This window comes from Heterodontus francisci, chromosome 1, assembly GCF_036365525.1.
Source record: "Heterodontus francisci isolate sHetFra1 chromosome 1, sHetFra1.hap1, whole genome shotgun sequence".
Lineage (NCBI taxonomy): Eukaryota > Metazoa > Chordata > Chondrichthyes > Heterodontiformes > Heterodontidae > Heterodontus > Heterodontus francisci.
This window is the reverse complement of record NC_090371.1, coordinates 208,084,497-208,102,386: the sequence shown is the minus strand read 5'-3', so window position 1 is coordinate 208,102,386 and position 17,890 is coordinate 208,084,497. Positions and strand designations below refer to the sequence as shown.

General features: G+C 43.3%; 1 protein-coding gene across 1 annotated transcript in view; it reads right to left on the bottom strand.

Annotated features, from left to right (window-relative positions):
* Window positions 1-1,193: 1,193 nt before the first annotated feature.
* The window catches only part of sh3d19 (SH3 domain containing 19), a 204,476-nt gene continuing 187,779 nt past the window's right edge, over window positions 1,194-17,890 (bottom strand). Inside the window, exons 18-21 of the mRNA XM_068041139.1 lie at window positions 15,596-15,648; window positions 14,639-14,825; window positions 11,201-11,304; window positions 1,194-2,032 (exon numbers count right to left, since the gene is read on the bottom strand). Coding sequence (XP_067897240.1) covers window positions 1,913-2,032; window positions 11,201-11,304; window positions 14,639-14,825; window positions 15,596-15,648 — 464 coding nt within the window. The 3' untranslated portion in view covers window positions 1,194-1,912. The remainder of the gene's footprint in view (window positions 2,033-11,200; window positions 11,305-14,638; window positions 14,826-15,595; window positions 15,649-17,890) is intronic.

Genomic DNA, 17,890 nt, shown 5'->3' with positions numbered 1-17,890 from the left:
CACTTTCACACAGAGCCTTTAGAAAATTATTTTTTAAAGCTCTTCAAAGGCCTTTTTAAAAAACTAGGTTTGCTGAAGGATGATTATTGTTCAAATTTTATCTTCTGGGTATAGGACTTTGATCCCACTGCTATATGTATATATATATATATATATATATATATATACACACACACACCATATTATATATTTGGTTCTTTACACTGCCACCATATAGAATCTAGCCAGAGAGGTTTTTAGACTGCATTGTTTAAAAATTATTCTTTATTGTTTAGTAACTATATACATTCCACACTAACCTGTGTGGTTCCTTCAAAAAACATGCTGTAACTGTTCTTGAGTCTCTCCCACATGATCTCTTACCTCATCATGGTGGGCAGTAATCTTTACATTCTCTCAAGACTAACCCTTTGATACCCTTATACTACTTGTACCACTTCACACTTATCTATATTGAAGTTTATTTGCCAATTACACACCCATTCTTCAAGTTTATTAATGTTTTCCTGTATTTTGTTGCAGTTCCCCTCTGTATTAACTACACCTCATAATTTGGTGTTGTCTGCAAATTTTCGACTTTTACTTCTGATTCAGAGTCCAAATCATTTATATAAATGGTTAACAGTCGTCCCAGTTCTGATCTTTGTGGAACACCACTAACCACCTTTTGCCTATCTGAGTAACTACCTTTAAAACATCTCTTTTCTGTTCTGTTTTTTCTGTTTTGTAGCCAGTTTGTTATCCATTCTATTACTTGTCCTCCGAATCCACATGTTCTGACCTTAGTCATGAGTCTATGGTGCAATACCTTAACAAAGGGCTTTTGAAAAATACTTTCTTTGGAGTATGTGGTTTCTATTTCTAGTGCATTCCATGCATAACTGGAATTAAGATTTCTATACAAAAGTACATTTCTGTTATATTTCAGTGGTAGAGTTATATTACTGTAGAAATTGGTAATCAAGGGTCTTGACCACCAGATGGCAATATACAGTGCTCAAGTCAACTTTCACTATGCTGCCAAAAGTTGCATTATGAGCTAAATACAGTATTGGTGTAATACACAATGATGCTGCATTTTATACAAATTGACTTGGTTAAATTAAATCATGCAAGACAGTTTCCCAAAATATTGAGTGCTGTGAAGTCATGGATTTAAACTGATTCTTTCCAAATAATAAAACAAGTTTTATATAAATTGAAATAAATATTGTTTTATTGAAAAGTTTATTACAAAGCTATGATACTTAGAAATATTACCAGTGAGGAATCCACATCAAAATAATTTGTCACTGCCAATGTCCAGTTATTGCTGAATAGTAACACCACAGCAGTATTGTGAAGCCATGATCTCAAAAAGTTTAATATTTTTAAACCATGTTGCCTTCAAAAACAATGCAATCAGAAGATAAGGAATAGCATGTAACTATGCATTATGTATTGAGATTACATTAAAAAGTCTTTGCAATTTGTATGCAAGTTAAAGGATGACAGCAAGAATGGGAAAACCAGCCCTTCTAATGTCAGTACCAACACATGCAGGCATCGACGGATTTAAAAAAAAATTGCAATTGTAATACATTAACTTTGTTCCTGATTCAATACTGGAATATGTATTTTAACACTAACATATAAACGTTTTACAGTAAAATTTTAATCTGTTGTGTTTATTTAGTCATCAATGTATGAATGCTGACCACTGATCCACCCACTGCTCCCAAGTGACTGCGTCTCAGTTCACAGGTAATGGAACTCTTGATTAATTAGTTCTCCATCAGCAACTAAATCTGTTTCAGTCTGTCATGTTCTGCATAGTCCACGTATTGCATGTGCCTTGGTACATATAAATGATTGACGAAGTTCAGTTCTGCTCCATGTTCCACACTCCTCCTTAACCTAAGTAAAGGGAATCTCACAATGGGTCTTGAAGAATCTGAACGAAGTTCCTGGGAAATATTCCCTTTTTCCCCTGTAGTTCTCCTTTCAGCCAGTCAGCATCTATGGATTCTAATAAGGTTATCATATCTCCAACCTTGGGGGAAAAAAGTTGCAGATTTTTGTTAATATTTATACATATTGGAATGCTGTTGAAAGTTAATTCTGCCCAAGCCTGCATTGCTATAATAACATGGTTTAGCCAGTCCTGAAAAACAAGTTTTTTTTGGCAACATTTTTATTTACTTAATTTTGTTTTATAGTCTAGAAAGAATTTATTTTTATTTATTCATGAGATGTGGGTGTCAGTGGCAATGCCAGCATTTATTGTCCATCCCAAATTGCCCTTGATGATTTCTTTTCATTTGGAAAGAAGCAAAATTCTACTTAAATTGAAATAATTAATGTTTATTGAAAAATTTATCTCAAATCTACAATACTTAGAAATGTTACTAGTGAGGATTCCACCAATGAGGTGGTGGTGAGGCACCTTCTTGAACCGCTGCAATCCACCTACAGTGCTGTTTGGGAAGGAGTTTTAGGATTTTGACCCATCAACAGTGAAGGAACGGTGATGTATTTGCAAGTCAGGATGGTGTGTGACTTGAAGGGGAACTTACAGGTCGTGTTGTTCCCTCAAGCTTGCTGCCTTGTCCTTCTAGAGGTCGGAGGTTTGGAAGGTGCTGTCAAAGGAGGTTTGGCATGTTGCTGTAGAGCATCTTGTATACACTAGCTGCCCCAATGCGCCCATGGCGAAGGAAGTGAATGGGGTGCCGATCAAGTGGGTTGTTTTGTCCTGGATGGTGTCGAGCTTCTTGACCATTTTTGGAGCTGCACCATTCAGGCAAATGGAGAGTATTCCATCACATTCCTGACTTGTAATTTGTAGATGTTGGACAGGCAGTGTGGAGTCAGAGAATGAGTTACTTGCTGCAGAATTCCCAGCCTCTGACTTGCTCTTAGAGTCATTTAGAGATTTACGGCATAGAAGGAGGCCAATCAACCCATCGGGTCTATGCCTTATGGATGCCACAGTATTCATATGGCTAGTTCAATTAAGTTTCTGGACAATGATGACTGCAGGATGTTAATGGTGGGGGATTCAGTGATAAGGCCATTGAATGCCACGGGGAGATGGTTAGATACTCTCTTTTTGGAGATGGCCATTTCTTGGCACTTATATGGCGTGAATATTACTTGCCACTTATCAGCCGAAGCCTGAATGTTGTCCAGGTCTTGCTCCATGTGGACATGGACTGCTTCAGTATCCGAGAAGTTATGAATGGAACTGAATGCTGTGCAATCGTCAGCGAACATCCCCACTTCTGATCTTATGATGGATGGTAGGTCAATGCTGAAGCAGCTGAAGATGGTTGGGCCAAGGACACTACCCTGAGGAACTCCTGCAGTGATGTCCTGGAGCTGAGGTGATTGACCTCCAACAACCACAACCATCTTCCTTTGTGCTAAGTATGACTCCAACCAGTGGAGAGTTTTCCCATTGACTCCAATTTTGCTAGGGCTCCTTGATGCCACACTCGATCAAATACTGCCTTGATGTCAAGGGCAGTCACTCTGGTCTCGCCTCTGGACTTCAGCTCTTTTGTCAATGTTTGGACTAAGGCTGTAGTGAGGTCTGGAGCCGAGTGGCCCTGGCAGAACCCAAACGGAGCATCAGTAAGCAGGTTATTGGTGAGCGAGTGCCACTTGATAGCACTGTCGATTGCCCCTTCCATCAATTTGCTAATGAATGAATGTAGATTGATGTGGGGGAACACAAGTCTTCAGCACTACAGACAGAATGCTGTAGGGACCCATAGCCTTTGCTGTATCCAGTATGCTCAGCCATTTCTTGACATCACAAGTAAATCGAACTGGCTGATGACTGGCTTCAGCAATGGTGGGAACCTCAGCACGGAGATGGATCTGACAGATCATCCACTCAGCACTTCTGGCTGAAGATGGTTGCGAATGTTGCTGATGTGCTGGGCTCCATCATTGAGGATGCAGATATTCGAGGAGCCTCCTCCTTCCATGTTTGTTGTTTAATTGTCCACCACCATTCATGACTGGATGTGACAGGATTTCAGCACTTTGATCTGATCCATTGGCTGTGGGATCACTTAGCTCTGCCTATAGCATGCTGGTTCTGCTGTTTGGCATGCACATAGTCCTGTGTTTTAGCTTCAATGGATTGGCAGTCGGCACCTCATTTTTAGGTTTGTCTGGTGCTAGGCAACAGATTGTGGGTGAATACAATTCAGCGCCTCGTGCATGCCCAATTTTGAGCTGCTAGATCTGTTCTGAATCTATCCCATTGAGCACGGTGGTAGTGCCACACATGATGGAGCGTGTCCTCAATGTGAAGAATCGTCTCCACAATGACTGTGAGATGGTCAGTCCTACCAACACTGTCACGGATAAATACATCCACAACACGTAGATTGGGAAGGATGAGGCCAAGTAGGTTTTTGCCCTTGTGTTGGCTCTTTCACCACCTGCCACAGGCCCAGTCTGACATTTGTCCTTCAGGACTTTCCCAGCTCGGTCAGTAGTACATTCTGTGCCCTTGCTACCCTCAGTGGTTCTTCTCAACATGGAGGAGTACAAATTCAGTAACTGAGGAAAGGCAGTAGTTGATAATCAGCAGGAGGTTTCCTGGCCGATGTTTAACCTGATGCATTAGACTTCATGTGGTCTGGAGTCAATATTAAGGACTCCTAGGGCCACTCGCTTTTGACGGTATACCACTGTGCCACCATCTCTAGTGGGTCTGTCCTGCCTGTGGGATATACCCAAGAATGGTGATGGAGCATTCTGGGACATTGTCTGAAAGTTATGATTCGCTGAATACGGCTATGTCAGCATGTTTTTTGACTCGTTTGTGGGACAGCATTCCCAATTTTGGCACAAGTCTCCAGATGTTAGTGGGGAGGACTTTGCAGTGTCTGGGTGTGCCTTTGTTGTATCCGATGCCTAGCTTGATCCTGGGTGGTCTGTCCAGTTTATTCTTATACTTTTTCATGGTAGTTTGGGATAACTGAGTGGCTTGCTAGGCCATTTCAGAGGGCAGTTAAGAGTCAACCACAATCCTGTGGGCCAAACCGGTTAAGGACAGCAGATTTCCTTCCTCAAAAGGACATTTGTGAACCAGTTGGGTTTTTACGACAATCTTATAGTTTCATGATCACCATTACTGAGACTAGCTTTTTATTCCAGATTTATTAATTACTTGAATTTAAATTCCCCCAGCTGCTGTGGTGGGATTTAAACTCATATCTGGTGGTGCATTAGTTCAGGCCTCTGAATTACTAGTCCAGCAACATAACTGCTATGCCACCATTCCCTGCAGAAAGAATGCAGTTCAAGAGAATCTATTGCAAATACATAAAATAGCAGAGGGTATCAATAGCATAAACCAAAATGACAAATAGAAATTTGTGAAAAGTAAAATTTAGAACAGGGCAATTTATTAAGCAAGATAATAGAGGAAAAACATTGGAATTATTCAAAATCTAAACTAGATTCTACAATAGGAGAGGTAATGCACCAAAACCATTAGGTGATTAGGCCTTTTCTCAACCCTGACTTTTCTGATGTACTCAATCACTACTGTATTTTACAGCATGAAACTCATACCCATTTACTCAAAGATATATCCAGTGCAATTTCATAAGAGGCTAAGGGTGAGCCCATTATTCAAACTTTCCAGCAGAGCATTTCACTTTTTCCAATGTCTTTGGAACATACGTCAGGTGAAAAAGAAAACCCACAATTTAATACCTTTTGTTTAAAAAAAATCTTCACAACAGGTTTCAGATTTACTTCTCAATAATTTGTGTCCTATGGTCTTACTAGACTAACCTATTTTGAAGTAGTTTGTTGGATTTAATTTATTTACAGAATTTTGCTCTCTTGATTGTAGACTGAGTTTGACTCATTCTTGTTGCACTTCTTTGCACCCTTTCCAATGTATGTTTCTTTTTTAAAAATCGAACACATTGCTTCAGTTGAATCTAACATGGGGTGGGATGACGGGGGAGAAGGAAAGGTCCTAGGCCTATCAATTATGCAAGTAAAATGTAGAGGATTTTAATTGTACCCTTCCAGCTTTGGAACTTCAAGGGCTTGAATTTAGCTCTGATCCAGTGTACACAAGTCTCCAACAGGTGAAATGAGCTTGAAGTAATTTTTAAATGACTATTCTTTGGGACAGAAAATACATAGCTTGGCTGGGCTTCCCACTGACATGTGGGGCAAGTAAACAAGTCTGCCTTTTATTTGTCTTTGTAAACAATCCCTTATGAAGTCTAGATGCGTGGGCACCTCAGCTGAATGGAATGCTTATGAAAATTAACATGTTTTTTAAAATTCATTCATGGGATGTGGGCATTGCTGGCCAGGCCAGCATTTATTGCCCATCCCTAATTGCCCTTGAGAAGGTGGTGGTGAGCTGCCTTCTTGAACCGCTGCAGTCCATTTGGGGTAGGTATATCCACAGTGCTGTTAGGAAGGCAGTTCCAGGATTTTGACCCAGCGACAGTGAAGGAACGGCGATATGGTTCCAAGTTAGGATGGTGTGTGACTTGGAGGGGAACTTGCAGGTGGTAGTGTTCCCATATATTTGCTGTCCTTGTACTTCTAGTTGATAGAGGTCGCGGGTTTGGAAGGTGCTGTGTAAGGAGCCTTGGTGCACTGCTGCAGTTCATCTTATAGATGGTACACACTGCTGCCACTGTGCGTCGATGGTGGAGGGAGTGAATGTTTGTAGATGGGGTGTCAATCAAGCGGGCTGCTTTGTCCTGGATGGTGTTGAGCTTCTTGAGTGTTGTTGGAGCTGCACCTATCCAGGCAAGTGGAGAGTATTCCATCACACTCTTGACTTGTGCCTTGTAGATGGTGGACAGGCTTTGGGGAGTCAGGAGGTGAGTTATTCACCACAGGATTCCTAGCCTCTGATCTGCTCTTGTAGCCACGGCATTTAGATGGCTACTCCAGTTCAGTTTCTGGTCAATGGTAGCCCCTAGGATGTTGATAGTAGGGGATTCAGCAATGGTAATGCCGTTGAATGTCAAGGGGAGATGGTTAGATTCTCTCTTGTTGGAGATGGTCATTGCCTGGCACTTGTGTGGAGCGAATGTTACTTGCCACTTATCAGCCCAAGCCTGGATATTGTCCAGGTCTTGCTGCATTTCTACACAGACTGCATCAGTATCTGAGGAGTCACGAATGGTGCTGAACATTGTACAATCATCAGCGAACATCCCCACTTCTGACCTTATGATTGAAGGAAGGGCATTGATGAAGCAGCTGAAGATGGTTGAGCCTAGAACACTACCCTGAGGAACTCCTGCAGTGATGTCCTGGAGCTCAGATGATTGACCTCCAACAACCACAACCATCTTCCTTTGCGCTTGGTATGACTCCAGCCAGCGAAGGGTTTTCCCCCTGATTCCCATTGACCTCAGTTTTGCTAGGGCTCCTTGATGCCATACTCGGTCAAATGCTGCCTTGATGTCAAGGGCAGTCACTCTCACCTCCCCTCTTGAGTTCAGCTCTTTTGTCCATGTTTGAACCAAGGCTGTAATGAGGTCAGGAGCTGAATGGCCTTGGCGGAACCCAAACTGAGTGTCACTGAGCAGATTATTGCTAAGCAAGTGCCGCTTGATGGCACTGTTGATACCTTCCATCACTTTACTGATGATTGAGAGTAGGCTGATGAGGCGGTAATTGGCCGGGTTGGACTTGTCCTGCATTTTGTATACAGGACATACCTGGGCAATTTTCCACATTGCAGGGTAGATGCCAATGTTGTAGCTGTACTGGAACAGCTTGGCTAGGGGCGCAGCAAGTTCTGGAGCACACGTCTTCAGTACTATTGCCGGAATATTGTCAGGGCCCATTGCTTTTGCAGTATCCAGTGCCTTCAGTCGTTTCTTGATATCACGCGGAGTGAATCGAATTGGCTGAAGTCTGGCATCTGTGGGACTTCAGGAGGAGGCGAGATGGATCATCAACTCGGCACTTCTGGCTGAAGATTGTTGCAAATGCTTCAGCCTTATCTTTCGCACTGATGTGCTGGGCTCCCCCATCATTGAGGATGGGGATATTTGTGGAGCCACCTCCTCCAGTTAGTTGTTTAATTGTCCACCGCCATTCATGGCTGGATGTGGCAGGACTGCAGAGCTTAGATCTGATCCGTTGGTTATGGGATAGCTTAGCTCTGTCTATCGCATGCTGCTTGCGCAGATGGAACGCAGATAGTCCTGTGTTGTAGCTTCACCAGGTTGACAGCTCATTCTGAGGTATGCCTGGTGCTGCTCCTGGCATGCCCTCCTGCACTCTGCATTGAACCAGGGTTGGTCTACTGGCTTGATGGTAATGGTAGAGCCGGAGCATGAGGTTACAGATTGTGGTTGAGTACAATTCTGCTGCTGCTGATGGCCCACAGCGCCTCATGGATGCCCAGTTTTGCACTGCTAGATCTGTTTGAAATCTATCCCATTTAGCACGGTGTAGTGCCACACAACACGATGGAGGGTATCCTCAATGTGAAGGCGGGACTTCGTCTCCACAAGGACTGTGCGGTGGTCACTCCTACTAATACTATCATGGACAGATGCATCTGCGGCAGGCAGATTGGTGAGGACGAGGTCAAGTATGTTTTCCCCTCTTGTTGGTTGCCTCACCAATTGCCGCATACCCAGTCTGGCAGATATGTCCTTTAGGACTCGGCCAGCTCGGACAGTAGTGTTGCTACCGAGCCACTGTTGGTGATGGACATTGAAGTCCCCCACCCAGAGTACCTTTTGTGCTCTCGCCACCCTCAGTGCTTCCTCCAAGTGCTGTTCAACATGGAGGAGTACTGACTCATCAGCTGAGGGAGGGTGGTAGGTAGTAATCAGCAGGAGGTTTCCTTGTCCATGTTTGATCTGCTGCCATGAGACTTCATGGGGTCCAGAGTCGATGTTGAGGATTCCCAGGGCAACTCCCTCCCTACTGTATACCACTGTGCCACCATCTCTGGTGGGTCTGTCCTGCCGGAGGGACATGACATACCAGGGGATGGTGATGGCAGTGTCTGGGACATTGTAAGGTATGATTCCGTGAGTATGACTATGTCAGGCTGTTGCTTGACTAGTCTGTGGGACAGTTTTGGCACAAGCCCCCAGATGTTAGTAAGGAGGACTTTGCAGGGTCGACACGGCTGGGTTTGCCTATGTCGTTTCCGGTGCCTAGGTCGATGCCGCTTGGTGACAGGAGCCAAATTTGAATAGGTAAATTTACGTAAAGAAATGAATTAATTACTTACCTGCCCCCACCTTCTGTTCCACTGCCATATTGGTGCCGGTGGCCGGCACTCCCATGCCTTCGGACCTCCGTCCGGAGATCCGCTGCAGGACACTGAGGGGAAGCGGGTAGCAGATAGGTATTTCAGTGCAGGATGGGGGAGTGGGGTCAAACTACTCTGATTGGTGTAGGGGATGGTGGGAAGTCGTCAAGTTAAAAGTTTGTGAACTTTGAGGGGGGGAAAGGTCAGGTACACAAGGTAAGCATTTTGCGGGGGGGGGGGGGGGGGGTGGCAGGGAGAGGAGGGCAAGGAATGAGTTATGGTTATTGGGGGGGATTGGAAGAGGGGCCAGAAACATTTATTTAATTTTAAAAAAATAAATCTTACTGCACTATCGCTTTAAAACTTTAACTTGTAAGGTAGGGCTCGAAGCCCTTTAAAAATGACATCGATGCCTGCGCAGTGGTGCCTGACGCCATTGCCACACTGCCCGCCCCCTCCACGTCATCGGTTGGGGGGGGGGGGGGGGGGGGGGGCTGCAGTTGGCCCGGCCATTTAAATGAGCTGCCGTGCTGAATATTGCGGCAGTTCCGTGATGTCTGGTCCATGTGAGCGGACCGCCATTTTTGAACTGCGAGCTTCCAAAATCCAGCCCAGGATGTTTCTTGTTTTGAAACATACAAGTGAAGTATTGTAATCCAGCTAAAATTGTTACATCTGCTCATGCTTCTGTTTAATATTAATTTCTGATCAACTTCCTGATCCCAATGCATTGAATTGAAAATTGTCATCTTTACATCCATCAATGACCATGTCCCACCCTATTGTTAACTTCCTCCAGTCATAATCCTCTTCTACACCCGGTCCTTTGGCACATCTCCCCTTCATCCCAACTTCTGGTACGTTTCTTTGTGCACATAGTCACATTTCAGCTCATACAGAGTGAGGGCTTGCACGAGTAAAAGTACTGGGAAACAGCCCAAGCTATTATACCTCAGCTGTAAGGACCTGAGGAGAAGTGAGTTCAATTCCGAGTGAGCGTTTCTGCAGAGTGTAAAGCTGAGTGAGGTAAGTAATTTAGTACTAAAGCAAAATACTGTGAATGTTGCAAATATGAAATAAAAACAGAAAATACTGTAAATATTCAGCAGGTCAGGCAGCATCAATGGAGAGAGAAACAGGGTTAACGTTTCAGGTCGATGACCTCTTGTCAGAGCCTCCTAGGCATGCTTGCACACCTGGTTAGTGTGGGATTAGAACACTGTCAGTCCTAAGATGTGGAAATAAGTTTGGAGTTAGTGTTATGACTAACCAGTGTAAGTCCAGCCAACTATTCATAGACTATAAACAATAACCTATTGTTTGCAAGGAAAAGGCTTTTTCAGAACAGGCAGGTCGTATCCCTGCCACAAAGCATGACACCAAATTAGAGGTCAGCTTTCATGAGGGGACAGAGTTATTGATTAGTGTTGAGACGGAAGGATGGACTCTGTTTTGTGTTAGAAAACAAAAAAAAAATCATCACATCTCGTGGAGCACATTTTTCAGCCTGGATCACACCAGAGGTCCGAATATTATCCTGCTAAACCATGCAGAAATATTGTGCTGTCAGCTATGTTCAGCAATGTCAGAAACATATTCAAAAACACACAACCACAGCAATTCTACCTATCTCCCCCATCACTATGTGCAACACAGAACAAGAATTTTCTCAATGATTTTCACTCCACCATACCATACGCCATAATAAAATCCTCTTTGCTGTGTCTGTGGAGAATGCCTTGGTTCTTTATTTGGACTTACCATGCTCAACTATCTCATGTACAATTAACAAATTGATGCTCTGACCTCCATCAGAAGCCAATCTCTGATCAGTAAAAAAAATTACTGAAACATCACTTTTCTTTTACCTTTTAAGAAAGTTTTCTACAATTTAGTTGAACATTTAAACAGATTTGATGTGACTTTACATACCTTTAAACTAAGCTCATCTTTATTCTCCCCAACAAAGTCATACAGTGCCTTGGCTTTTCCTTTCTTATTCACTGAGGGCTGTTGCTTTACTGTGCTTGGTTCTCCTGAAATAAAAATCATTTTGTATAAAAACATTGAAGGTACAGCTTACTGAGAGGTATTCTCCACAACTCCACGTCAATGTGATTATCTACTGTATACAACTATTTCAGATAAATTGTTGATACCCACTCCTCAATTATAGCTGTCCATTGTTTTGGTCATCTCAATTTCCTGGAATTCACCAGGCTTCGATGAAATAAAGTTGCACAATCTACGCACAAATATGATTTATGCTACATCTTGATTCAAATTTCAGCCAGACATCTAAAACTGGCTGAGGTTTTCCATCACCCTTAGTATCTGATCCGTGTGACTTGAATGTAGGCCTGTATCTGTATACAGAATACAACAGGCATTATGGGCTAGATATATTACTCATTCTTAAGTCACTAGGTGGAAAATGTAATGCAAGGTTGTCAAAATTAAAGGCTAAAAATCTATCCTGGGACTGGATATGGATAGACCAAGAGCACCTATGAAAATACAATAAAACAAAAACATGCATGTTATCAGAAATCAATTTCAATCTAGTACATTGTCTAAAAATGGGTTAGTGCTGAAATTTCTCATTTTACATTAAAAATATTATCAATTGCAGATGGGCAAACATGTAAACTGATTAAATCCAAATTAATTATTTTCATTCCTAAATAAGAATTGTATAAGACGTCAATAACAAACTATCAATTATGAACCTCTTTACAAAGTCCAATAAGTTGTAAATCAAATGGCACATTCGACATACATCGAAGTCATTTGTCATCACTTGCAAAAAATCTAATTTACAATTTCATCTGGCTACAATTTTAAAACGGAGTGTTTCCTGACAACGCAGCCAAGCATTTACGTCATCACTGTGCACATGTGCAGAACGCATTCATCCTTGTGCACGTACAAAATGCACCCGAGCTTTGCCAGTACTAATGCGCGCACACTTTATCACGCAAAGGGACGTCAGCCTGCAGTGCGTGCTTTGGTCTCAATCGCCGCTTCTCTTCTCCACTTCCTCCCACAATAGGCGCCTCCATCGCAGCTTCTCTTCCCTGCTCCCTCCCACCATCCTTGCCCGCACCCACCTGCTCCCTGCTCCATTTTGCCGCTCGCTTCCTGCCGTTTTCTCCCACGCCCAAATGGTCACGGTTCCCTCCTGCTGCTCACTTCCCGCCTCGCCACTAGCACCCCGCTCGCTCCCCCTCCTGCCCCCAACCCGTCACTTCTCCAGGAAGTGAGGCGGGGATCGAGCAGCGGGAGGGCACAGTGACCAGTCAGGCGCTGGGCAGAATGGTGGGATGAAGCGGCAATCAGTTGGAAGCGTTGAGATGGAGTGGTGACTAGTGTGAAGCGGCAGGAGGGAGTGGTGAGAAAGCGGGCATGGGAGTGAGAGGGAAACTGAATGCGGCAATCACAGGAGGAAGGTGGGGGGGGGGAAAGAGAAGTGGCAATCGCTAGAGGGTACTGGGGGGGGCGGGTGGGTGGAGGCGGTGATTGCAGCCATTGAGGGGTGAGGGGATTTGGGTGCAATTCTTTTTTCATGTTAAATTGAGCAGCACCATCTTTATCACTGGCAGCTGCCTGTGATATTGCAGACAGTGACATTCCTGTCGATGAGGCTGAATTTGCACATGTGCCAGTACTGCGCCACCTAGTGGTTGTATTGTCAGCAAACACAGCCATTTTAAAATGGGACTAGGTAACTTAGAATCTTTTGAACTAGAGTCAACATTTACTAGACAGTAATCATCCTTCCTGTAATTTCTGCTTAATTTCTAAGTGATATGTTCCGGTTCCTTTCTTAATTTTCAGGCACATTACCTTCTCATTTTGCCCTCTATCCATTTTTCTCCCCTTTCTTGCCTTCCTAGCACACCCATGTCCTATGACAGAGGACTGGTTGGCAATGTAGCTCCAAGCTGCTACCTGTGCCATTCTTACACCAGAAACGAGGACGTGCAGACTAGCAGCAACTCTTCCCTTGTCTCCTACCCTTTCTTGTTCTTCTAACTCTTTCTCTCTCTCTGCTTCCTGGCTCCTTCATTTCATCATAAACATGATAACATTTTATGAAGAAATAAAAATGTCATGTAAAGAGCCATTTGTTTGATTCTCATGCATCACATTGGCTGATTTTTCTGAATTCAATAATGATGCTCCTCCAATGAACCATTTTAATTATACTATGCATGAAATAATGAGACTCAAAGGGTTACTTGGAACAGGAGTAGGCCATTTAGTTCCTTGAGCCTATTCCATGATTCATTTAGATCATGGTTGATCTGCATCTTAACTCCATTTATCCGCCTTGGTTCCATATCCCTTGATACCCTTACTTAATAAAGATCTATCAATCTCAGTTTTGACATTTTCAATTGATATAGCCTCAGCAGCTTTTTAGGGAGGGTGGGAAAGAGTTCCTCATTTTCTCACCAGAGTCACAGTGGTTAGCACTGCAGCCTCACAGCTCCAGCGACCCGGGTTCAGTTCTGGATACTGCCTGTGCGGTGTTTGCAAGTTCTCCCTGTGACCGTGTGGGTTTCCGCTGGGTGCTCCGGTTTCCTCCCACAGCCAAAGACTTGCAGGTTGATAGGTAAATTGGCCATTGTAAATTGCCCCTAGTGTAGGTAGGTGGTAGGAGAATGGTGGGGATGTAGGAGGGAATATGGGATTAATGTAGGATTAGTAAAAATGGGTGGTTGTTGGTCGGCACAGACTCGGTGGGCCGAAGGGCCTGTTTCAGTGCTGTATCTCTAAAAAAAAAAAATCTACCCTATCAAATCCTTTAATGTTCTTAAACACCTCAATTAGATACCATTTAGTCTTCCATACTCAAGGGAATATAAGCCTAGTCTATGCAACCTGTCCTTATAACTTAGCTCTGTTTGACCTGGTATCATTCTGTTAAATCTGCGCTGCACCTCCTCCAAGGCCAACACGGGATATATTGCCCAGAATGACATGCAGTACTCGAGATGCAGTCTAACCAGAGCTTTATCCAACTGTAGCAAAACCTCTATGCCTTTGAATTCCAGCTCCCATTCATAAAACCTAACATCTTATAACATCTTACACCTAACATCCCATAAATTATTTTTTGTACCTATTCACCAGCTTTTAGCTACTTATGTACAAAGCTCCCTAAATCTCTCTGCTCTTCTAAAGCTCCAAGCTTCCTACCATGTAAGAATATGCTGTGGTCTGTTTTTCTTAGATCCAAATGTTACTAGTGCAGTGTTTTCATTAAAAAACCTTAATGCATCCAAATTCCAGAAACACAAAATAAGCAAAAGGCAATTTCTCCAACTTCAGTATTGCAGATTCCTAGCTTCACAGTGATGGTACCTGAGCAGATTTGAACAAACGCATTTGGGAATGTCCCCTCACGTCCGTTCAATTTCCCTTTGCACCACTCAGAGTCTAACTGCTCTGTGATGAGGATCCGATCCCCACGTTTAAATGGCAAATCATCAACAGCTTCTGCTTTGAAATCATAAAGTGCTTCACACCACTGTGAGTTTGAGTTTCCGGCCTACAGAGTTCACAGAAAATCAGTCAGTCAGTTTGTTTCAGCAACAGCAAAAAAAAATACATTTAACTAATTAAAGAGATGATTAGGGTAAATGGTTAATTTCTATCACGTGTAACATATGAAAAGTAATTTTATCGAACGTGTATAGAGCAGGAAGCCCTGCCCTCCTAAAGGACCTTGATATCCTGGTAACTACTGCTTCACTATTGCACATTTGTCACTGAACTGGAGTGGTCAATACAGTCGTACCCTTTCCTATTTTTAATATTAAATTAAGTAAATTAAACTATTCCTTCCATCACAAGTCAGTCCTTGGGAGGACAGACAGGCAATGCTCTGACAATGCTGCTCTGTTAGCAGCTGCTTTGAGATGTGCAGGACTGGTCCAGGCTGACTTCACATTTTGCCTTACTATTCTTGGGTAAGTGCCTCAGCACCTGCCACCATCAGCACAGCAAACAAACTGCATATATTTAGTACCTGTCGATATACAATATAAAAACATAAGTCAAAGGCACAAAATAAATATAAATTTTTGAATGTACAGAGTTTATAAAAAGGATACAAGTTAAAATCTAACATTTTTGTTAAGCTAGTTACACTTTCGTGGAATAAATTTATGTTCACAGCTCCAGTTTAGTGGCAAATGTCTAACACTCAATTAATAACCAAGGGAAAGTTGAGGGCAGGACTTTCTGATACTTATATGCATTTATTTATACATATTTGTATGAAAGATGACTACATTTTCATTGCAAAAGCAGTCCTACCTGACTAGATGAGGAGGTCTTTACTGCTCTACCACCTGCTAATATGTCAGAATCTGAGGAAAGAGTCAATAAATTTGTTTTAAAAAAGCGATCATTTATTTTTCCAACTTGAGATGCCGAACTGCATAAAGTCACACCATTATTGACAATGAGTTACTCTATCAGTAAGCAGGGATACACTCAACAATATGATGAAAGCACATGATTCAGATTTCCTTGGAATAGGCCAAAATTCTAGTTTATGGATGCAAAAGTGACTATCTATTGTACAATGACACCTTTGGTGTTTCACTAAAGATAGCTGGTGACAAAACTGGGCATTTTTTAGAATGATATTTTGGCAATAATTATTGAATCACAGTCAGTACTTGTATAAACCTGGCTCATGATGGGCAGCATTTCAGAGAAGAGTGCATTCAATGCATTTGTTTTATATCTGTACTTAATGATTCTATTTAAACTTTTATAACTCAATTTCACCAGGGATGTAACTGAAGTTTTCAAATCTTAGTCAAACCTCTGGCATTATCTAGGGATCCCAACTCTCCTGGATTGGCCGAGAGACTCATGGAATCGAGGTTTTGTCTCCCGGACCCTGCTGCTGGCAACTGGAGAGAATAGATTCTGTGTTAAGAATAGCAATGAGGCTATCAGCGCTTTGAGTGGCTCTGCTCCTCCACAAACATCTAAAGTATCTCACTGAGAAACTCAGCATTCAGATACATGCAATGGTGTGAAGTTGGGGTACTTCCCAGTAGATACCTACTAAACACCCCAAAAAAGTTAGGGTTTGTTCATTCCACTGTAAGTGAATTTTTAATTGCACAATAAGTTTTAATTACTGCCAAACAACCTCTCTGGCATTTAAAATTTACTTCGAAAAGTGTGGAGTCTCATTCCCTGAGATTTTAATTATTGTTGGAAATTTTAAAAAAATTATTTAAATTATTTTCCGTCTGTTTTATCTCCCTCGCTTAATCCCAACTAACTTTATTTCGCTTTCTATACATGATTTGGCAATTTCCAACTTACACATCCTAGTTTAGACACTGTTGGCTGAATTTTGGGGGCCCCCTGAAGACGGAAATGAAGGCCCTGAAAATTCCAGTGCCGGGCGGCATGTCAATTTCAAGGTGCCGGTTCAGTCAATAATCACCAAGCCGGGGGCCGGGTGGACAGGGATCCCGCTGTTCTCCCAATTGAGGCCAATTAAATCAGTTAAAAAGCTTGTTAAGAACTTGTCAAGGGGTGACCTTTACATTTTTTAAGGGGCGGATAGATAACTCATGCCTTCAGAAACTGACCAACTGAAGGCAGGTGGATAAAGAGTGGGGAGCCAGTCATGGCTGCCCCAGGACATCACTTCAGCCCCATAAGAGGGTCAGCAGGGCAAAGTGGGACTGGGCACTTGGTAAGGGGATGCCCTTGGTGCTGCACAGGTGGCAGGGAGAATGGGCACTCAGCGCTCAGGTTTTGAACACCCAGCATCATGGGAACAGAAGAGCAAAGGGCAAGGCTGTCAAGGACAACTGGGCAGCCGCCTGCCCAGAAGGAAGGCTCCAGCTGGCAATGACATGACTGTCAAGAGTTTGAGCCCAGTGGCGATGAGAGGCAATACTCTCAACAAGATGGGCAGAATCCCAGGCATCAAGTGGGCATGGAAGAGGAGAGAAGGACAGGAAGACAACGGAGGCTAAACCATCAACACAGGATCGACCGCCAAAGATGGAGCTACCTGGAGATGACCGCAAACCAGTGCTACAGGAAACTGCGACGCTCCAGGCAGATGATCACAGACATCTGTGCCCTCGGCATCGAAGAGCTTGCACCTTGCAGCACTGGTCGCCATGCCCTGCCAGTAACCATTAAAGTCACTGCATCCTTGAACTTCTTCACTTCTGGATCCTTCCAAGGATCAGCTGTGGACCTCAATGACATCTCATAAATTGGCTGCACACCACTGCATCTTGCAGGTCACTGATGTCCTCTTTGCCAGAGCTGGACAGCACATTCATTTAATGACAGACAGGGCCTGCACAGGCACAGAAGGCAGTGGATTTTGCCTCCGTCACTGGATTCCCCCAGGTGCAGGGCCTCATCGATTGCACCCACGTGGCCATCAAGGTACCCAGTGACCGACAAGTGAGATCCATCAACAGGAAAGACTTCCACTCCCTCAAGGTCCAACTGGTCGACAACCACAACAAGAGCTTCCTCCAGTGTGTGCTCGCTTTCCTGACAGCTGCAATGACTCCTTCATCCTCCACCAGTACAGACTGCCTCAGATCTTCACTA